The sequence below is a fragment of the Eptatretus burgeri genome, chromosome 4 (assembly GCF_056783735.1).
Source record: "Eptatretus burgeri isolate ZD-2024b chromosome 4, Ebu_testis_v1, whole genome shotgun sequence".
Classification (NCBI taxonomy): Eukaryota; Metazoa; Chordata; class Myxini; order Myxiniformes; family Myxinidae; genus Eptatretus; species Eptatretus burgeri.
The window spans coordinates 97229049-97250086 of NC_140964.1; the positions used below are offsets into that span (position 1 = coordinate 97229049).

The following is a 21038-nucleotide window of genomic DNA, read 5'->3' on the forward strand; positions in this document are numbered from 1 at the left end:
AATACCTGTAGCAACCACCATAGGATGAACAATGATGGAGAAGTGAAAAAAAGCTTGTGAACACCTCTATCCTATGAGCAATAAAATATGGATTATTTTCCTTTTGGAAAAGGCAGTTGATATATTGCACTGGATCGATACTAATGGGGGAAGTTTCCTCTTTTATTGCTGAGAAGAAAAAGATAAGCTGTATGTAAATAGTTGTGCATTACTCCAAAGGTAGCCACATCATACAGACACACAATTAGAACCTACATCAGGTAAAAGTTTATTTTTCATCAACGTCCACATGTTCACTCCGTGAACCGCACATGTAGCTACACAGACACAAGGTACTTGACGACACAGCACACATACACACTCACATACACACATCACACACTCAACACTCACATGATTGCGCAATATAGAAGCAGCAGCACTTTTTGGAAATACAACCATACCCCTTCCCCCTTTACCCCATGCTCATACATTTACAGCAACATTACCCACTATCCCCAATTCCCTTTTCCCATATGAAATCCCTACATCCTCAATACTCCCTCCCAGCCACGAATGACAAAAAATAAAAATAAAAAGAAGATAAACTGTTTTCAATTCTTCGACTATTCATTACAAGCCTAATAACATGCTACATACGCCCATGCTAAACACTAACATAAAAGCATGTTTATACTTGTCAATGTTCATTTTCATTCAGAGAATGACCCTTTCAGTCATTAACCCTCTGCCCAGTGCTCATGAATCCGCATAATGGAGAGGGTGTGCTCTCATCAAGTAGTTATAGCATTGTACTTTTATTGTATAGTTCATGTCTGCATGCATGTACTTTTATTTTCATCACAGTAGAATGAGTTGTGTTTTTTTTAATCTGAATCTTGACTCGAAACCCAATTCCCATTCCCGCAACATGGTGTGTTGCAGTTCAATTCCTAGAGAATAGCCAAGCCGAGGGCAGTGTTTGAAGCTCTCCCTGTTCGCCATGAATACGCAAAATAAACTTGAGAAGTTGGGGGGTGATGGGGTAGGTGAAAGAAAAGTGTCTTAGTTTTGATTATTTCCAAAAGTTCATTCATAGATATCCAATGATGTTTGACACTGCATTTCTTCTACATTGCAGACGTTGATACATGACTTTAATAGGATGTCAATGTTGTTTTTATAATTTCATGATTATTATTATTCTTACTATTATTATTATTTTAATATTGTTTGCCACCACAAGTTCGAAACTGAGTTTTGTTCTTCATCTGCTTCAAATTCAAAAGAAAACAAATGGGGCTCCAAGAAAATGCAACAGCTTGGCAAATTTGAAACTAATATTTCATCGAAATTGGCGATGAGGACAGGGATGAATAAAGTCAGTAGCTTCGACCATTGAGCACCCTTAAAATGCAGCATTCAACAATCACGTACAATTACAAAAGATTATATCAACAACCAGTCTGTAACGGTTTGGGGATAAACTCCTTTAAATCAAACAAAAAAAGGTGATATAAAATTTGTTTAAGCAAGGCATACCAAGGAGGAAAGGGGGGGGGGATAGATGGATCGACGAATATATCGAGAGAACAAGAATCATTTTATCCAGTGGTGTCATCGATAGGCAGTTGGTCACAGGATATTACAGTCAAATGGGAAATGGTGGATTTAGATTACGCAAAGGCATGCGGTCCATGTGTGACATTGTATTTAACGTTGGCACCCAGCAAAAAGTAAACTATACATATTAAAATGACTCACAATCTCTTTGACATGCAATATGTTAAACACATGTAAACTCAACACAATAATCTCCTGTTACACTCCCAAAAACTGCTTGATGTCCAAAAATGTCCACAAGAATGTCATAGAAGTAGTCGGTGCAATAAGTTAAACCAAAGGGTTTGGAAAGCAAGCAGCAAAAGCTGACAAATCAATGCTACCCTCATCGGTAGTGTAGCGTAAAAGAGGTTTATGCAACAACGACAGTGCAGACATTGCATCGACTGTCTTAGCATGTCGCATGGCATAGTTTTATAGTATTGACATATGTAGTCACCATATAAGAGTCACAGCTACTCACGGGCATCCAATTAGAAACACCAAAGTACTGTTCTATGGGGGAGAAGGTCACATAAGCAGAATAAGCTACAAGAGCAGCATGCTGCCGAAGAACATTAACACGCAATCGCTGAATGAAAAGGGGGAAAGAGGAGGGGAAAGAGGAAAACAAAACACCCAAAGCCAAAACGTCCCCTACCTACACGCATTTACACGTAAACGTTGTTTTTTTTAAATATATATATATAGCAATACTGATGGAGATCACCGCAATAAAGTGTCTAAAAGTTCACATGTATAACTACAGACCCACCAGGTGGACATGCTTATCCACACATACTGGTCCCCAGGTGCATCCCAAATGAGCAGGCATGGATGTGGCTCGTGAGAAAAGCAAAAAATAATACCAAAAAGCATTGCCATACTTCCAGGCCGGGCAATTGAAGTTTAATTTAAAAGAAGAAGATCTTGTCACTCTCGCTTATTATTCAACTCATTGCAGTTTAAACCTTTTAGCAATTAGAAATGGAGGAGCAACAATGTCATGTACTTCTGCTGCTATGGGCGAATGATCATGTGATTGCAAGATGGCGGCGTGTCTGAATGGGGAAGGTGTTTGCTGAAAGGATAACTGTTGTTGGGGAAAGACGAGTTGAACCCTCAAGCCCACTCCCATAATTTATCCATTTCTTGAACTGGTGGTTTTTTTCTTAAACTTCGACATGATTACTCAATATAAGCACTAGATTCTGCTATTTGCACGAATTTGTATAACTGACAATTTAGAGCTCTTAATTGCCAGGTTTATATAATTCTAATTAATCATCAGTAAAATGAGCAAGTACAATATATAAGCTGGACTGATGTTTCGCAGATGTGTATGTGTATGTGTATGAATGAATGCATGTGCTCCAGTTTGTTGAAAATATTGCTTTGTGGGCCCGAGGCTATTTATTTCTAATTGTAAATAGAATGTTATAATACCAACTCAATAAAAACTCCAACCTAAACAACAGTCTGGAAGTTTGGAAGCAGACTTTGATTTGACGTGTCTTTCTATTTCTCTTTGCATCACATTTGATTGGTCACCAACTCAGTTCCTATTTATTTAATCAAATGAAAAGCCAATATATTATCCAACCAAAAATAAGGTTTCCATGTAAGTTTTGTCTTTATTTCATTTGTTATTAAATTTGATAGAAAGAGGACAGCTGACACGTTTTAATTCAGCAATTATTGGTTACGTGGTCTGGCATCATCCAAAGAACCTCCAACACCAGCATGAGTGTTGGCTGCACGCTTCAATATATAAGGCGTACGACTTCATCTGGTCATTCCAATAGACTTTTAAATGGTAGATGGAATCGACAGAACGTTGATAAAGGCATGCCAACTGCCGTGGCAAGCAATGACGAGCCGACGTCTCGGGTGTTGACACTTTGTCAGACCAAGAGAACACTTATGTCGGCTTTTCCTTTCTTTTCATGGCCTTGTAACCTTCATAACCAGCAATAGCCTTCACAATAATTATGGCTAGTTTTAATTTTGAAAGCAAATTTAAGGTCGGATTCCCATGTTACAGATTTTAAACAATTCATGATATGTTTATATGAAGCCTTCTCCATATTACAAACACACACACACACAAATATATTACACACCCACGACCCCAAACATCCATTCTTTGTTTTTTCCCTTTTTTCCCCAAAATTATTTTTCTTAGCTTACTCTTCCACCTTAAGGCCATGCACACAAACACCAATGACCTCGGACAACAACATTACCCTTCACACAATTCATGACAGCAGAAATTAATATGTCCTTGCAAACTACTTCTGCTTTTCTTACCCAGGGTGCTTTTTTACCTTCTTATGCAAATCACCCATGCACATACACAAAATGATGAACAATGGGAAACACACATGACTTGACAATCTGAAGACATAACAAAGCACAAAGAGACATCCTTTCTTTATGGGTTTATATGTCTCCATCAAATCTCTCAGCCGTGATGAAGTTGCTGGAAATTTCCGTATTGCGTGTACGGGGACAATATAGACACGCGAGTTATGAAACGTGTTTGGAAGAACAAAAACGCTCCTTTTTAGTTATTTAAATAATTTTAAAGTTAAAATTGGCAGAAAAACAAAGGAAACAGCAATTTGGTACCGAAACCAATTTTCCTTCAGAACAGTTGATAGGATAATTCCTGACTCTCCATGCGCCGGTTTACTTGGGGCGTCAACTGGACGGGAACGAAAAGCAGTGGAGAGAAAATGAATAATACTTAGCGCTGATTTCCTTCAGTGACAAGTAAAGAAAAATAGCTCTTCTTTCCTGTACATTTTGCTCCAGAATTTTATGGTGCTTTAAGAGTCGATTTTTATATTTGGTGGTTAAAAAATAAATAAAAAAATCTTGGAGGTAAGCAATGATTTTACAGCTGAGACACATTTGTCAAAGGCTAAGCTGACATATTCAAATTGCAGGAGCGGGTGAAGCTCAGGTCGAAATTGGGTGAGAGACGCAACAAAAAGAAACAAAATGTCAGTAAGTCAGGAGGAAAGTTGTGTTGGATGAGGAAGAGAGTGAGAAAAGAGGAAGTCGTGGTGAGGTCAGTCAGGGTGGCTTGCGGTGAGTGAAGCAAGGTGAAGCACAGTATAAGAACATTTGGATAAAGGCTCTGCATCATGGTGCTGTTGGTGAGCAGCAGAAGATTTCAGTAGGTTTGAAAAGAAGCATGACGGACATATAAGACATCAAAATGATTGAAATAAGGTGGTGGAAGTGCAAGCGAGTAGTGAGGAAAAAGTAGGGATGTGAAAGAAAGATGGAGGGCATTAGATGAGTCAGTACTAGATGGAGTGTCATCCTTCTGTCCCTACTTCTGCACATCACACTGAAGCAATAATACAATGGATGGGTCACTTTTTGCAGCCTCAGTGAACTCCTGCAGCGAGATGAGGTCGTCATTGTTTTTATCCATTTTCCCAAAAATCTTGTCGACCCGCTGCTCAGGGGTCAGCCCATCCTCATTCATCTTCATCATGATCACCGTCCCAACCATCTTGTAGATCGCCTGAAAGGAAATGGAAAGACAGGTAGAGATGCAGTGAAGAGCAGTAGTGGAATCTTGCCTCATGGAATATCCCGTGGCTCAAATATGTTACCTGTCCTGTGGCACCTAAAGTCTATGTCAGCGTTAATCTGCATAATCCTCTTTAATTAGTTTTTTCTCCCGGACATGTACAAAGTGAAGTTAGTCTGAGAATCCCTGATGGACTCCAAGGACACACTGGAGGCTAAAGGAAGAGATTCAGAGTGAAGCATAATCACCTTTCTCAACATATAATTATGATACATTTGCAAATATATCAATATATAAGTGCATGACGGAAAGCATCAACTGTCTCAAATGCATCCTGAAACACAAATGCTTATTTAAACAGAAACATATCCAATATTTCAATGTTAAAAACATCTGCATCCCTTTCCTTGTGGGCCTAACATTGACCTGTTCATAATTTCCATTTGACTTCATCTGAAGAACATATTTTCAAACGCTACATCGTGTCCATTGTCAACAACTTTCCTTGTAAATCATGCACATGTGCACAAGTATCACCAGCATTGTATGAGCATCCTTCAAGGTTGGCACAGATTCGAAAAATTAAAATGTTGGTGTTTCCCCCATGTCTTTCTGCTGTTCCTTTTGTACTGCCACATCCTGATCCATTCAGTGTTCTAACTCTCCCACACGAGCATCGACTATATATATATATATATATATATATATATATATATATATATATATATATATATATATATATATATATATATATATATATATATATATATATATGGAAAAGCTATTGAAACTTCACCTATTTCTCAAGGTGTTCCCTTGTTCCACCTTACACATTTGCCCCATCGACATCGGAGCACTTTAATATCATTTGCATATAAATCTTTTGAAACATGTTCGACGTATTCATCATTTGTAAACGTAATGCTACCCAGAATTTCTCTGAGTATTTTTTGTGTGCAGTATCTAGGCTCATGGAAGAGCATGATGTCAGAAGATAAAAGACAACAAACTGACTTGGCCACATTTGGACTCAACAAGCAAGGGATCGAATGAATAGGAAAAGAAGAGACAGGAGGCCAGAAAACACAGAAAAGTGCAAGGAAGATGGAACTGGGTTAAATAGGTTTAATGGGGGTAGAAGGTATTATGAGTCAGGATAGGGATGTTGGCACATCGTTTGCATGAAGCCCTGGTGTAAAGACGGGGATTGAACTGTCTTGGGGAAAAAGAGGAACAAAAGAAAGGAAGTGTGTGGAAAAACTGGATTTTAGGAGCTTAACCCAGAAGAAGCAACTGCAATAATGCTTCTCGAGGAGTTTGGAAGGGTCGGAGGGCTGAGGCAAAATGAATGGTACAAAGAGATGAAAATCACAAGGTGCTATGTTTCACTGCATGGGGGATGATTTTGAACGTCCCAACTCATCCCCGACTTGAGTAGTAGCAGTCACATTTGCCGTGTGAAGGCGCATATTATCCTGCAGTAAAGTCCCGCCCCTATCTAGCATACCGAGCCGTTGCTTCTATGCTGCTCATCTTACTTCATTGTTTAACAAGTCATTGAATTGCAATGCATTGATAGTTTTCTGGCACGGTTAAGTTAAGAAACCATTAAGGTTCCAAAACACTACTCGTAAGCTTCCAAACTGATGTTTGAACCTTGACTCTTTTTTTTATTTTTTTGCTTCGTTGTGGGAACCAATAAGGTTTCCACTCCTTGCTGGTTCATGTTGACTCTTTTTTGAATTATTATTTAATTTTTTCTCGATACAATATCGAGGCTCATGGAAGAGCAACACAAAAGTCTCATAACTTCTCACGTTCTTCTTCAGAGAATCATTTCCAATCCCTGGTAGTTTGCCTGGAACTCGACTGCAATGGACATCTATGTTGCCTTTTGATCAAGCATGACTGACTTTGGTATCCACCTTGCACTAACCCTAACAGTTAATTTTAAGGGAGACAAGCTTGTTTCCACACTTCTGAAACCAACTTAATTAATATTAAACATTTATGTTTGCACCATATTCTGATTCATCGATGGTGTGTCCTATCGAGGTTCCTCCTGCATGATTATTATCTTTGCTCCTTGTTTATTTGGGTTCCTTCTTATGACACCAATGCAGTATTTGGTCTTTTATTTGATTCTAATTCTCGTGGAATTTCACATACAGTAATCCACCGATTCTCCAAATGCTTGCTCGAGTGGTTGAATGTGAGAATTCTCAGATTGTTCACCAATTCACAGCCATTTCTTAACTCAATTTGCCATTTAAACCCAACTCCGTAAAAGATGTGCATCATGAAATTATGAAATTTCAGACTTTTGTGAATTTAAGCTGCTTGGATGTTCGACTTCACAAGATACTGAAGTATGCACCTCTGTTCCACAGCTCACAGGGTTATGTTGGACACCATCTTGGTTTTATCCAGAATGCTTTGAGAGGCATTGGCATCACTTCCTGCATAACTTGCTCAGGATGAAGAATAACATTGCACAAAACATCTGCTTTTAATTTCTACATTATTTACAATAAAAAATTCCACATCAATCTTAAACCACTCTCATATATTAGCCAAAAAATCGAGAAGCAACAAATATTATGAACTAAATGTTGATAGGAGTATGTTTACCACAGTGGAGAGCAAGGTGTGGCTGAAGTTTGAAGCATTTTCCCTGGCAGTAAACATAATCTTATCCACCTTACGTTAAAAAAATATATTGTTCATCTTGTCCTCCAACATAGACTGGCAATAATCTTGACAGAGACTAGTACGTATTTCATCGATTTGAACACCACACTAATGTCATTATAAATACATATACACATGCACTCATATTGCTTGATGACCGGCATGTAACATATATATATATATATATATATATATATATATATATATATATATATATATATATATATATATATATATATATACACATACACACACACACACACAATATATGTACACATAACGAGGCTAACCCCCGCTTTTGCAGGGAAAATGGCCTTGAAATGCTTGTTGTTTATGTATGCATACTGTAAATATAAATATAAATATACAAATATAAATAAATATAAATATATACATATTCAAATATAAATATACACATATATAAATATATATGCAAATATAAATATATACATATATACAAATACAAATATATACATATATATATATATATATACAGTACATATATACATACATAGTTTCTCAGAAGCATTTGACACCGTGAAAAAAATCACCGTGAAGTGAAATTCATTGAATTTGTATATATTTTTGTCGAAGGTGACAATTAAACTGAAAAGAATCAAACTTCGTGAGACTCAATTTTTGAAATTCGAGTCTGGTGTCTCTTTAAGCTCAGGCATCACATCAACAAGGCAGCTTTTCATGAGAGACACAGGCTGGTCCACAAAAACCAAGTAAAATGTTAAACTAACCGCAGCATTTACAACTTAGTCAGTGACAGGGAGTTCGAGAAAACAGAGGAGTTAACAGAAAAAGTAAGAAAGAAAATCATTGAATTTAATTGTTTAGCTTGAAGAGTTTAAAGAAGATGTGGTGAGATGGAAAAGCTGTGAACAATAATTTAATGTAGGTGTTACCTGGAACCGAGCTCAGGACAGACATGCATGCATTGTATTTGTCTGGTACACAGGGAACACTGTTCGGTCATCATGCAATCTTAAAATCAAAACAAGAAAAAGAGCAATCACAGATTGCAAACCCTCACCAGGACTTCTTTTGAGTGGTGTATTTATATATATATATATATATATATATATATATATATATATATATATATATATATATATATATATATATATATATATATATAAATATTTCGGCACGCCCCTTTCTTTGTTCCACCATCAGATTTTTGTTACTGCATGAAATGAAACAAGATTTGGCACATATACTTATGATATTATTGTCTTCCTTAAGAGGCCCCTCAAAATTCGTTTTGATGCATTTTCACAAACTCCAACGGATTCCATTCAAATTCGATACGATTATGGCTTTTGGTCCAACTTAGGTCAATGGCTATAAATTTTTTCCATAACACTTTCGATATTCAAAAAAAATTGATAAATCGATATCCCTTATGGGATTTTCCATTCAAATCCACTCAAGTTTAAGGCCTACGGGGGACGCAAATTTCCACTTTGCCCCGGGTGCTGTTTACCTCCGCTACGCCAAGCTCTTAGGGTTAGGGTTAGGGTTTGTGTTAGTGTTAGCTACCCTAACACTAACCCTAACCCTAACAGCTAACCCGAACAGCTAACCCGAACCCTAACCGCTAACCCTAACCGCTATTCAGGAAATTTGCAAGAAAGCCCGGGCAACACTGGCTTTATTGCTAGCCCGAGCAACGCTGGGCATTACTACTAGTATATATATATATATATATATATATATATATATATATATATATATATATATATATATATATATATATATATATATATATATATATATATATATATATATATATATATATATATATATATATATAGGGTGTCCCAAAAAAAATACAACTTTTAAAATGCTTCATTTGATCCTAAAAAAGCAGTAATTTTGTCACTAATGCTTCATTTCTTGTTGCAGAGACCCTGGAGTTTATTTTGATACCAAGCAAGCACCATAAAAATGCCAAGACTGACCGTACAACAACGGACGAAAATTGTTGAACTTTGGCACCAGACGAAAAGTGTCATACAGGTGCAACGTCTTCACCCGAGACATTTCGGTATCCACTTGCGCCATGCACCAAACTTTCGGACAATAAAGTGCACCATCGCAAAGTTACCAATGTGAGAACCATCTGTGACCTTCACATCGGTCACAGTGGTCGGAAGAGGACAGGTCATTGTGAAGAAAATGTGGAAATGGTGAGACAGGCGGTCATTCAGAGTCCAAAAAAAATCGAATTATATCTGCCTGAGCTACGTACTCAGGACGGTAGGAGAAACAACATGATCCAGATGAGAACCCAGTGGTTCCAGCAGGATGGGGCACCGCCCCATGCAGCCAGAGAAACAATGCGTTTTCTCAACCAACATTTTGAGGGCCGCTTTATCTCCCTCTACGAAGATGTTGACTGGCCACCCTATTCCCCTGACCTTACTCCTCCAGACTTCTTCTTGTGGGGGTATCTCAATGACAGGATCTATGGAAACCCTAGGCCTCAGACTCTTGATCAGCTGAAGCAAAACATCCACCGAGAAATCCAGAACATTCCTCAGGAAACGTTTCCCGAAGTGATGGAGAACATGACAACGCGTTTGCAAGCAGTGATCGGCCAACGTGGAGCGTACGTCGAACATGCGGTCTAAAAGAAAACGACGATTCTCTACCAAAATTTAAATTTTGATGGCAATTTTGACATTGGTACAATAAACATCAACCTTTCAGCTTTCTATCCAGCCATATATCTTTTTTAAAAATATACATTATGACCATCCTCTTTGCAGATGAAAAGTTGTATATTTTTTTGGGACACCCTATATATTGTATACATTGTCGAGGCTCGTATGAGAGCTAACACGCAACACACAGAAAAGGGGGCATAAGACAAGAGGGACGGGAGAGGGAAGGACAAAACAGTGGGGAATAGAGACATAAGGAGATCTGTGGAAGGGAGAGGGATGGGGCGTGGAACATGGGGTATACAAGATGGACAATACAGGGACTTTCAGGAAGGAAAGCAGGGAATTTGAAGGAGGTGGGTTTGGGGTGGATTAACGGCCATATAAAAGATCGAGGTTTTGGATGGGGGAATATAAGAGGTGGGGGTGAACAGCTATTTTGAAGACCGGGAGGGAAGAATGGGATTGAAGAGAGTGTGGGAGTTTATTCCAAAGGCAGGAAAAAAGAGGAATGAAAGAGTGAAGGTGAGCATTGATTCTTCTTTTGGTAGTTTTACCAGAAGGGGGTTGCTGGTGGACCATGAGTGCTCTGCGGAAATATAGGGGGGGGGGGACATATCTCCGACAGAGTAGGGGGGAGGGGCGAGGCCGGAGAGGAGACGGTAGAAGACAGAAAGACCACCGACCTGCCTGCGGTGAGAGAGTGAGAGACCCAAAGACTCAACCTCACCACAGGAGATACCAATGATCCTAAATACCATGGTTTATACAGCGTGAAGCCAGGAAACGTGAGAGGCAGGAGCACCATCCCAGAGGGGAGAGCAGTACTCCATCAGGCAGTGGACGAAAGCTTTGTATGTGGTCAGGAGCTCAGGTGGGCCGAGGACCGACTTTGCAATGTTCTCAGATAAATCCAATATGGCTGCCAAACCATGTGACCTATGACATCATATGTGTGACTCTTGTTCCTCATGGATAGGCGGTCATATTGTAAAGTTTCACCTCAATCTTTTTAGCCATTTCAGAGAAGATTTTTGAAGGTTAAAAAAAACAAAAACAATATGGCTGCAGAATCACGTGACCAATGACATCATCAAAAACAATTGTGAACTATTTTATCCCTTGATGATCCTCAAAATTTTTTATACTGATCGGATGTAACGTTCTACATTTGTAATTATGACGTCTTAACAAAGGCAAGCACCTATAACATCATAAAAATACCTCACTCATTCCACATGAGGAGTACTTGCTATGTGCCACTTGTACACCCATGGCTTGGGGAACACTTGTGTGAGTTTCCCCTCGATTTGTCCAGCCATTGTGGAGAAGATTTTTAGAGGTTTTATGTTAAATCCAATATGGCTGCCAAACTATATGACCAATGACAACAAATGTGTGAACCTTTTGTTCCTCATGGGCAGGCGGTCATATCTGTAAAGTTTCACCTCGATCTATTCAGCCACATCAGAGAAGAAGATTTAAAAAAAAAAAAACAATACAGCTGCCAAATCATGTGAACGATGACATCATGAATATTTTTCTCTGGACCATTTTATCCAGAGATGACCCTCAAAAAATTTTATACTGATCGGATGTGGGATTCGACATATGCAATGATGACGTCATAAGGAGGGCACCTAGGATGTCATTTTAAAAAAAAAATCACACTCCCCATGAGGAGTACTTGCTATGTGCCAAGTTTCAAATTTTTCCTCGGTACGGTTTCAGAGATACAGAGGTCCAAAGTTTTTCTGTTTTTCCAATATGGTTGCCACACGACTTGACCTTTGGCGTCATAATTATCATCGAAACATTCTACGTGAGTCGTCACGTCAATGATGAAAATTTTGTCTCAATCCGATAAGCGATTGTGGAGAAGCACATGAAAGTTCTGTGTGGACAAACAAACAGACAGACAGCCAAACGAACATACAAACGGACCCAAATGCAATACCCTCACCGAAGGTAATAAAACACGGTAACCCTTTGGCCTTTTCTGGAGAACCCTTAAATGTATTTGCTTGTATCTTCAGCAGACACATCCTATACCAGCTAACGCTCACGTTTTTGGCAAGAATCTCACGATTTTACCACCAATCTCATAAGCTAATCTCACGGATTTATCTCCCTCAGTGAACTGCAGTTAGAGCAGAAGATGGAGGCTTCTTGCAGAGGAGTCCAAAGTGAAGGCTCACTGGGTTGAATACTTTGAGCGGCTGTACCAGGCTGATCCACCAGCTGTTGAATTGGATGCCAGGGGAGTTACAATCCCTTTTTCCTGTCCTTCCAATCAACTGTGATCCACCTTCGTTTGTGGAAACACAGTCTGCGATGAACCGGTTGAAATTGGGTAAAGCCCTGGGATCTGTGGCATCCATACTGAACTCCTCAAGGCTGGTGGAAATGCTGTACTCGTGTCGATGCATGCAGCTCTATGTTCTGCCTGAAACACAGGCATCATCCCAACTGACTGGAAGTGGGGCCTTGATGTCTCCCTCTGGAAAGCGAAGGGTGATCGCCAGGAATACAACAACTACCGAGGGGTGACGCTGCTCTTAGTGCCGAGCAAGGTCTTTGCTTCAATAATTCTTGATCGGGTTCACCACCATCTGCTTGAGCACCAGCGCCCAAAGCAGTCAGGCTTCACACCAGAGGTCAACGACTGACCATAACCTTGCTCTTCGAGGACTCACCAAATGCAGATGACACCTTCGGCAGGGGCTGCTTTCAGCCGATGTTGATCTCTGCAAAGCATTTGATTCATTGAATTGGGATGCCCTCTGGAGGATTCTTCGTCTTCGTGGGGTGCCACCAAAACTGATCAATCTGATGTCTGAACTATACTCTGGTACTGAGAGTGCTGTGAGATGTGGTGATACCATCTCCGACGTATTTCCAGTTGTTACTGGAGTTTGTCAGGGGTGTGTACTGGCCCCCACACTTTTCAGTGCTTCTATGAACTGGATTCTGGGGAGGATATTGGAGAGATCAAGCGACGGTGCATCGTTTGGGAATGTCATGATCTCTGACCTTGATTTCAAAGATGATGCAGTCATTTTTGTGGAGACTCTAGATATCCTTTTGGGGGCCCTCGAAGTGCTGAATGAGCAGTCAGAATCGCTGGGATTACGGATTTCCTGGGTCAAAACTAAGGTCCAGCCTTTCCGTGACATCTTGGATGCTGCTGTCTTGTTTGTACCTCTTTGTGGTGAGGATGTTGAGGTCACGCCTGGGGAGTGATGGATTAACTGGATCATGGGGTGTGGTGCTGTCGGTACCTGTGCAGGACGATAAAAGTCGAAGTCTTCAGGCCTTTGGTGCTTCCAGTCTTGCTCTATGGGTGCGAGACTTGGACTCTGACCAAGGATCTGAGACGGAGACTTAATTCCTTTGGTATCAGGTCTCTTTGGAGAATCCTTGGCTATCGCTGATCAGACTTTTTGTCCAATGAGCGGTTGTAAGACTCAAATGAGATTTGTTACCTGCATAGTCTGTGAGCGTCAGCTGCGGCTGTATGGACATGTGGCTCGTTTTCCTGATGCTGATCCTGCTCACCAGATTCTCTCAGTGAGGGAGCCTCTTAAGTGGAGGAAGCCAATGGACTGACTACTTGCCTCGTGGTTGCTGCACGTTGATCAGCATCTCAAGGAGATGGGAATGGGCCAGGCATCTGCCTGGGGAATAGCCAGACGGAGGCCCCTGGAGTACCGGCAGAAAGTGTTGACAGTGACGCACTGCTTTTGTTGACCTGACCTGACCTGACGCATGCTTCCTAACCTCACCTAACCTGACCTGACTGACGTAGTCACCAGAGGCATTATGTTTTCAGGTTGTCCGTCCATCTCTTTGTCCATGCTACTTTTCTCTGTTTTCTCTGCAACCGCTTATCTGATTGACACAAAATTTTCACCATTGGTGTGGCTACTCTTGTAGAACGTTTTAATGTTAATTTCGATGCCATAGGTCACGTGGTATGGCAGCCATGTTGGAAAAAGGGGGAAAAAATGGACCTCTATCTCTTAAACCGCTCCATGGAAAAATTTCAAACTTGGCATGTCAGTACTCCCCATACGAAACAAGTGTGATTTTATTCATGATGTCATGGGTGGCTTTGTTATGACATCATAATTGTGTATGTTGACTGCTTTATTCGAGCAGTATGAAAAATTTTGACGTCATCTAGGGCTAAATTGTGTGTGTGTGTGTGTGTGTGTGTGTGTGTGTGTGTGTGTGTGTGTGTGTGTGTGTGTGTGTGTGTGTGTGTGTGTGTGTGTGTGTGTGTGTGTGTGTGTGTGGGCGGGGGGGGGGTTATGACATCATTGTTCACGTGGTTTGGCAGCCATATCTTTTTCAACATAAAAACCTTCAAAAATGTCCTCCAAAATGACTGAACAGATCGAGGTGAAACTTTACAGGTATGATCACCTATTCATGAGGAACAAAAAGTTCTCCACCTGTGATATCATAGGTTACAAGGTTTGGCAGCTATGATTTTTTGAAGAATACTGTACACTTTTTGAAATATTCTTCTGCAGAACGATTCAATCGATCAAGGGAGAAACTTCACCCATATGTTGCCCAAGTCAGGAGGATATCAGGGTATTCACAAATAATTAATAGGTCACATGGTCTGGCTGCCATATTGGATTCAATGGAAATCTTAAAAAAAATATATATATATATCTATCTATCTATCTATCTATCTATCTATATCTATATCTATATCTATATATATATATATATATATATATATATATATATATATATATATATATATATATATATATATATATATATATATATATATATATATATATATATATATATATATATATATATATATATATTTCTCTTCAACTGACCGGGCGTAGTGGCGTGCGCCTGTAATCCGGCTACTCGGAGGCTTGGGTTGGAGGATCGCTTGAGGACGGGGACTCTGCACTGGGCCGCGCTATGAGAGGGTGTAGGGTAGCCCGGAATCATGGTGAAACCCAATCCTTATCCCTGTGTCGTAAGAGGCGACCAGGGTTGCGTCAGGAAGGGCATCCGGCGTAAAACCAATGCTAAATCAGTATGCGCATCATAACGGATGATCCACTGTGGCAACCCCTAACGGGAGCAGCCGAAAGACGAACAACAACATTTCTCTTGAACTGCTTCATCAATCGATGTGAAACTTCACAATTATGATGTAGCAGTCATGTGGAGCAGGTATTTTAAATTTCAACAATATCGGACGCATGGTCTGGCAGCCAGTATTATTTAATATTTTCAATATGGGTCGCGGAGGCATATCTTTTTTGGCGGTGTATGGGCAATGAAGTGCTGCCTCACATGCTCTCAAAAGTTTATGTTTACTGCACACAACCCAGCATTAATTTTAGTCATCTGCACACTTTTTGCCAAAAAGAATGTGATGAATTTGTTTTATGTTCCCAGAGATCAGACGTAATGAAAATAAATGATAAATTGCAAAATTAAAGTGCCAATGATGGTGAATGAAAGTGACAATCAGGAGAAAAAAAAGTATTGTTTTTACATCTCACTAATTGGCATCATTTCGCTTTGTGAAGGTGAACAATCGTGATTATCCGTAAGAAAAAATAAATTATTATTTCAATGGTGGATCAGTGGGGGGGGGGGGGGGGGTGCAGAGGGGTCGTGGACCCCTGGTAATTAAACTTTTACATATAGCCTATGACCTACGTTTGTTGCAATAAACTATAAAAGGCTTTGTTTACGGAGCCGAATTGGTCCATTTCAATATTAAAACGAAACATTTTCTTAAGCACTATTAACCCTCAAAATGTCACTCTGGATCTGCCCCTGAGTTCATATGATCTCACAGTAAAAAAAAAAAAAAAAAACCTTGTGGATTAGTCAGCCTGCAGAAAGTTCAGTCTCTCTTCTTATCCGGAATTCATTCTGGTTGGCAAACATGTGCAGATTGAGTGGATCTCCTACTCTACTCACTGCAACATACAGCTGTCCATGTGTAAAAACACTGGTGGGAAGCAGGCCTCTACACTGCCGCAAGTTCTGACCCGGGCTTGTGTTGATTGTCATCGCAAAGGCCGGCCTGACCGGAAACTGTCGTCAGAGGAGTTGGAAAGGAAGATCTGTGTTTGATGAAGAAATAATTCTAGGAATAAGGACAATGGACCAAGCACACTCAAGAAGACGATCAGTGACCTTGGTTAAGATGTAACGTGTTCCGTAACAGTGGCCATTGCAAAGATTGAGATTTCACAACAGCATGACGGGAGTGTTAACCTTCCTTGACACATCACGTGCGGTGGCACCACCTAAAAGATTGATGGAGTTAAGAAACTCAGGTGGATAAAGGGAAGATCGGTTTTTATCGGCCAAAGAATCGACACTTTTGTCGATGAAAGTTCCACCCTGGAGGCGGTCTGTGATGTTACTGTTCAGAGAATCAACTATGTTATTCATTGTAGTCAAAATTGCGCGTGAAGCCAAGCACTCAGAATTTGCATGATTGGACGGTTCTTCAAGTCCGGCATACACATGGTTGATGACGTCATCTCCAGAGTTCACGCAGAGAGCAGGCGGTAATGCAATTACGTCATCGTAAAGACTAACCTCCACAGAAGGAGGCGCCACTCACCAAATTGCAACAACCAATCAGCATTCTGCTTGAGTCGTTTTTGACTTCCTTCATGCGCACCATCAAGTCGATTGAGCATGCGCACAGTTGTTCTTAAAGTTAGCGTCATGCAATCTCGCCACAATGGAGAGTTTTTCATGCAAGCGTTGGTGTTTGGTCGCCTCCCTCGTCGGACCACCGGCAGAAATTGATGATCAGTACACCACTTCTCATTGAATCATTAATAATTCACTGCTCTAATCCAGTCACTTTGCAGTCTCAACAAAGTTTTGTAGCTTCCAATAATGCCACATTTAGGTGAGTTACGAATTGTGTAGAAACAATTTTTCCAATTTAACTTTTTATTCATAACTGAAGAGATCAAAATTAACACTGTCATTGTTGAAGGAGCTTATATGTCAGAAATACCCTCAAAAAACATCTACAAATCAAAATTCACTGGTTGCAAAAGTATTCATCCCTTTAGGTCAGTACTCGACTGCTATGAGTCTTTTTGGGTCGTTGTCTACCAGCTTTGCACAGTGAGATGGAGAAATCTTTGCCCATTGTTCAAGTGAAAATTGATCTCGTTCTACCAAGTTATATGCGTATCGTCGATGGACTGCAATCTTGAAGTCTCACCATAAATGTTCATTTCGGTTCAAGTCAGGACTTTGACTGGGCGACTCAAGATCATTTATTTTCTTCTTATTCAGGCATTCCAGTGGGGCTTTAGCTTTGTGTTTCATATCATTGTCCTGCTGAAATGTGAATCTCCCATCCAGCTTCAGATTCATGGCTGACTCAAGCAGGTTTTCATCAAGGATTCTCTTGTACTTTGCACCGTCCATTGTTCCTTCTATCTAGATAAGCTCATTCCATGCTGATAAAAATCAGCCCCGTAACATGATGCTGCCACCACCATGCTTTTTGACACTAGGGATGGTGCTGACTAGGTGATAGGTGATGTGCAGTGTTAGGCTTGAGCCAGATATAGGTCAGGTATGGGAGCATGTGCCAGAACAGCGCGTCGCTGCGTCCACTTTCCGTCGGTACTCCAGGGGCCTCCGTCTGGCCATCCCCCAGGCAGATGCCAGGCCCATCCCCATCTCCTTGAGATGGTGGTCAACCTGCTGCAACCATGAGGCACGTGGTCGGCCCACTGGCATCCTCCACTCATGAGACTCCCTCGCTGAGAGAATCTGGTGAGCAGGATCAGCATCAGGAAAACGAGCCACATGTCCATACAGCCGCAACTGACGCTCACGGACTATGCAGGTAACAAATCTCATCCGAGTCTCTCTCAGCAACCGCTCGTTGGACACAAAACCCGACCAGCGATAGCCAAGGATTCTCCGAAGCGACCTGGTACCAAAGGAATTAAGTTTCCGTCTCAGATCCTTGGTCAGAGTCCAAGTCTCGCACCCATAGAGCAAGACTGGAAGTACCAAGGACCTGAAGACTCGGACTTTCATCCTCCCGCACAGGTACCGGCAGCGCCACACCCCATGATCCAGTGAATCCATGACTCCCCAGGCCCGACCCAGACGTCTATTGACCTCTGACTCGCAGCCAGCAGAGACATGAATATCACTGCCAAGGTAAGTGAATCTCTCCATGACCTCAACATCCTCACCACAAACAGACACAGACAGGACAGCAGCATCCAAGATGTCACCGAAAGCCTGGATCTTAGTTTTGACCCAAGAAACCCGTAATCCCAGTGGCTCCGACTCTTCATTCAGCACCTCGAGGGCCCCCAAAAGGATGTCTAAAGTCTCCGCAAAGATGGCTACATCATCTGCAAAATCAAGGTCCGAGATCTTGACATTCCCAAACGATGCACCGCAACTTGATCTCTCCGACATCCTCCCTAAAATCCAGTCCATACAAGTGCTGAAAAGTGTGGGGGCAAGTACACATCCATGACGAACTCCAGTAACAACTGGAAATAAGTCAGAGGTGGTACCACCACACTTCACAGCACTCTCAGTACCAGAGTAGAGTTCAGACATCAGATCGATCAGTTTTGGTGGCACCCCACGAAGACCAAGAATCCTCCAGAGGACATCCCGATTCACTGAATCGAACGCTTTACAGAGATCAACATAGGCTGCAAGCAGCCCCTGCCGAAACTCTCGTCTGCGTTCGGTGAGGACACGAAGGGCAAGGATACAGTCAATCGTTGACCTCTTTGGTGTAAAGCCTGACTGCTCTGGACGCTGGTGCTCAAGCAGATGGTGGCGAACCCTATCAAGAATTATCCGAGCAAAGACCTTGCCCGGCACTGAGAGCAGCGCCACCCCTCGGTAGTTGTTGCAGTCTTGGCGATCACCCTTCCCTTTCCAGAGAGGGACAACAAGGCCCCTCTTCCAGTCAGTTGGGATGATGCCTGTGTTCCAGGCAGAGCACAAAACTGCATGCAACGACACGAGTGCAGCATTTCCACCAGCCTTGAGAAGTTCAGCATGGATGCCACAAATCCCTGGAGCTTTGCCCAGTTTCAACTGGTTCACCGCAGCCCATGTTTCCACAAGCGAAGGTGGACCACAGTTGATTCGAGGGTCAGCAACAGGGATTGTAACACCCTTGACGTCCAACTCGACAGCTGGGGGATCAGCCTGGTACAACCGCTCAAAGTAACCGGCCCAGCGGGCCTTCACTTCAGACTCCTCTGTCAAGAGCCTACCACTCTCTGCTCGAACTGCAGTGCTCCGAGGGATGGGCTTGGATGAACGTAATGCGCGAATTCCCCTGTAAGCGGGACGAGAATCACCTGTCCACAGGTGATGCTCTACCCCCTCACAGATTCCTCGCACATAGGCCTCCTTGTCCACCCTCAGTGCACGTACAGTTTTACGCCTCAGCTCCCTGAACAGCTCAGCTCTGCCATTCAGCCTGGCCCTGCGACTCTGGTCAATGGTATCCAGTGTCCCTTGAGAGACAAAATTCTTCTTTGCCCTGCGGTGAGTTCCAAGACATCCACCGGCAACATCAAGGAAGGTGGTCTTAAAGTCGCTCCACAACTCTTCAGGACCCCCCAAAGCACCCAGACCCCCCAAGTGTCCACTCAGCCTGTTCGCAAACTCCTCAGCTACTCTCTCATCCCTGAGCTTGGCAACATCCAGCCTAGGCTGGGATGGTACCATTCTCCAGGATTTAAGGTGCAGCTTTAGAGTTGCTACAACAAGCCTGTGGTCAGTATTGAGGAACTGAGCACTCCGGTAGACCCTGCAGTTCTGGATCATCCTCCAACGACTGTCAATGAGGACATGGTCAATCTCCTTTGCCACACCACCAGCGTTGGAATACCAAGTCCAGCGATGAGCTTGTGGGCGCTGAAACCATGAACCAGCCACCCTAAGTCCATGACTTCTTGCAAAGTCAAGGAACTTAGTGCTATTCTGGTTCATAGTTCCTGACCCATGGGGACCAACACACACCTCATAACCGTCCCTATCAGTTCCAGTCGATGCATTGAAATCCCCCAAGACTAGAAGTGTATCTCGTCTGGGGCACTGATCAACCACAGACTCGAGTGTGGCGTAGAATGCATCCTTCACGGTGAGATCACTCGCCTCAGTTGGAGCATAAACAGAGACCACGGAAATGACACCTAAGGAGTGACGAATCCTTAATCTCATAATACGTTCGTTGACCGGTGTTACCTCAATTATCATTGGGGTCAGCTTATTGGACACAGCTACAGCAACTCCTTGGGTATGGTAACCATCAGAGCGACCAGACCAATAGTAGGTGTAACCACCCACCATTATCTCGCCGCAATCCGGTCTCCGAACCTCAGAGAGAGCTGCAATCCCGATGTCCAAACGCTTGAGCTCAGATGATAACAGAGACAGGTGATCATCCTCTCTTAGGGATAGGACATTCCAGGCACCCACCCGAAGGGACCGCCTCAGGTTAACCC

General features: G+C 41.9%; 1 protein-coding gene across 2 annotated transcripts in view; it reads right to left on the reverse strand.

Annotated features, from left to right (window-relative positions):
- Positions 1–244: 244 nt before the first annotated feature.
- LOC147028722 (visinin-like protein 1) overlaps positions 245–21038 on the reverse strand; it is a 110937-nt gene continuing 90143 nt past the window's right edge. For both annotated transcript variants that reach the window (XM_085879393.1, XM_085879392.1), the window contains one exon: positions 245–5122. In XM_085879393.1, the coding sequence (XP_085735519.1) occupies positions 4925–5122 (198 nt within the window). In that variant the 3' untranslated portion in view covers positions 245–4924. The remainder of the gene's footprint in view (positions 5123–21038) is intronic.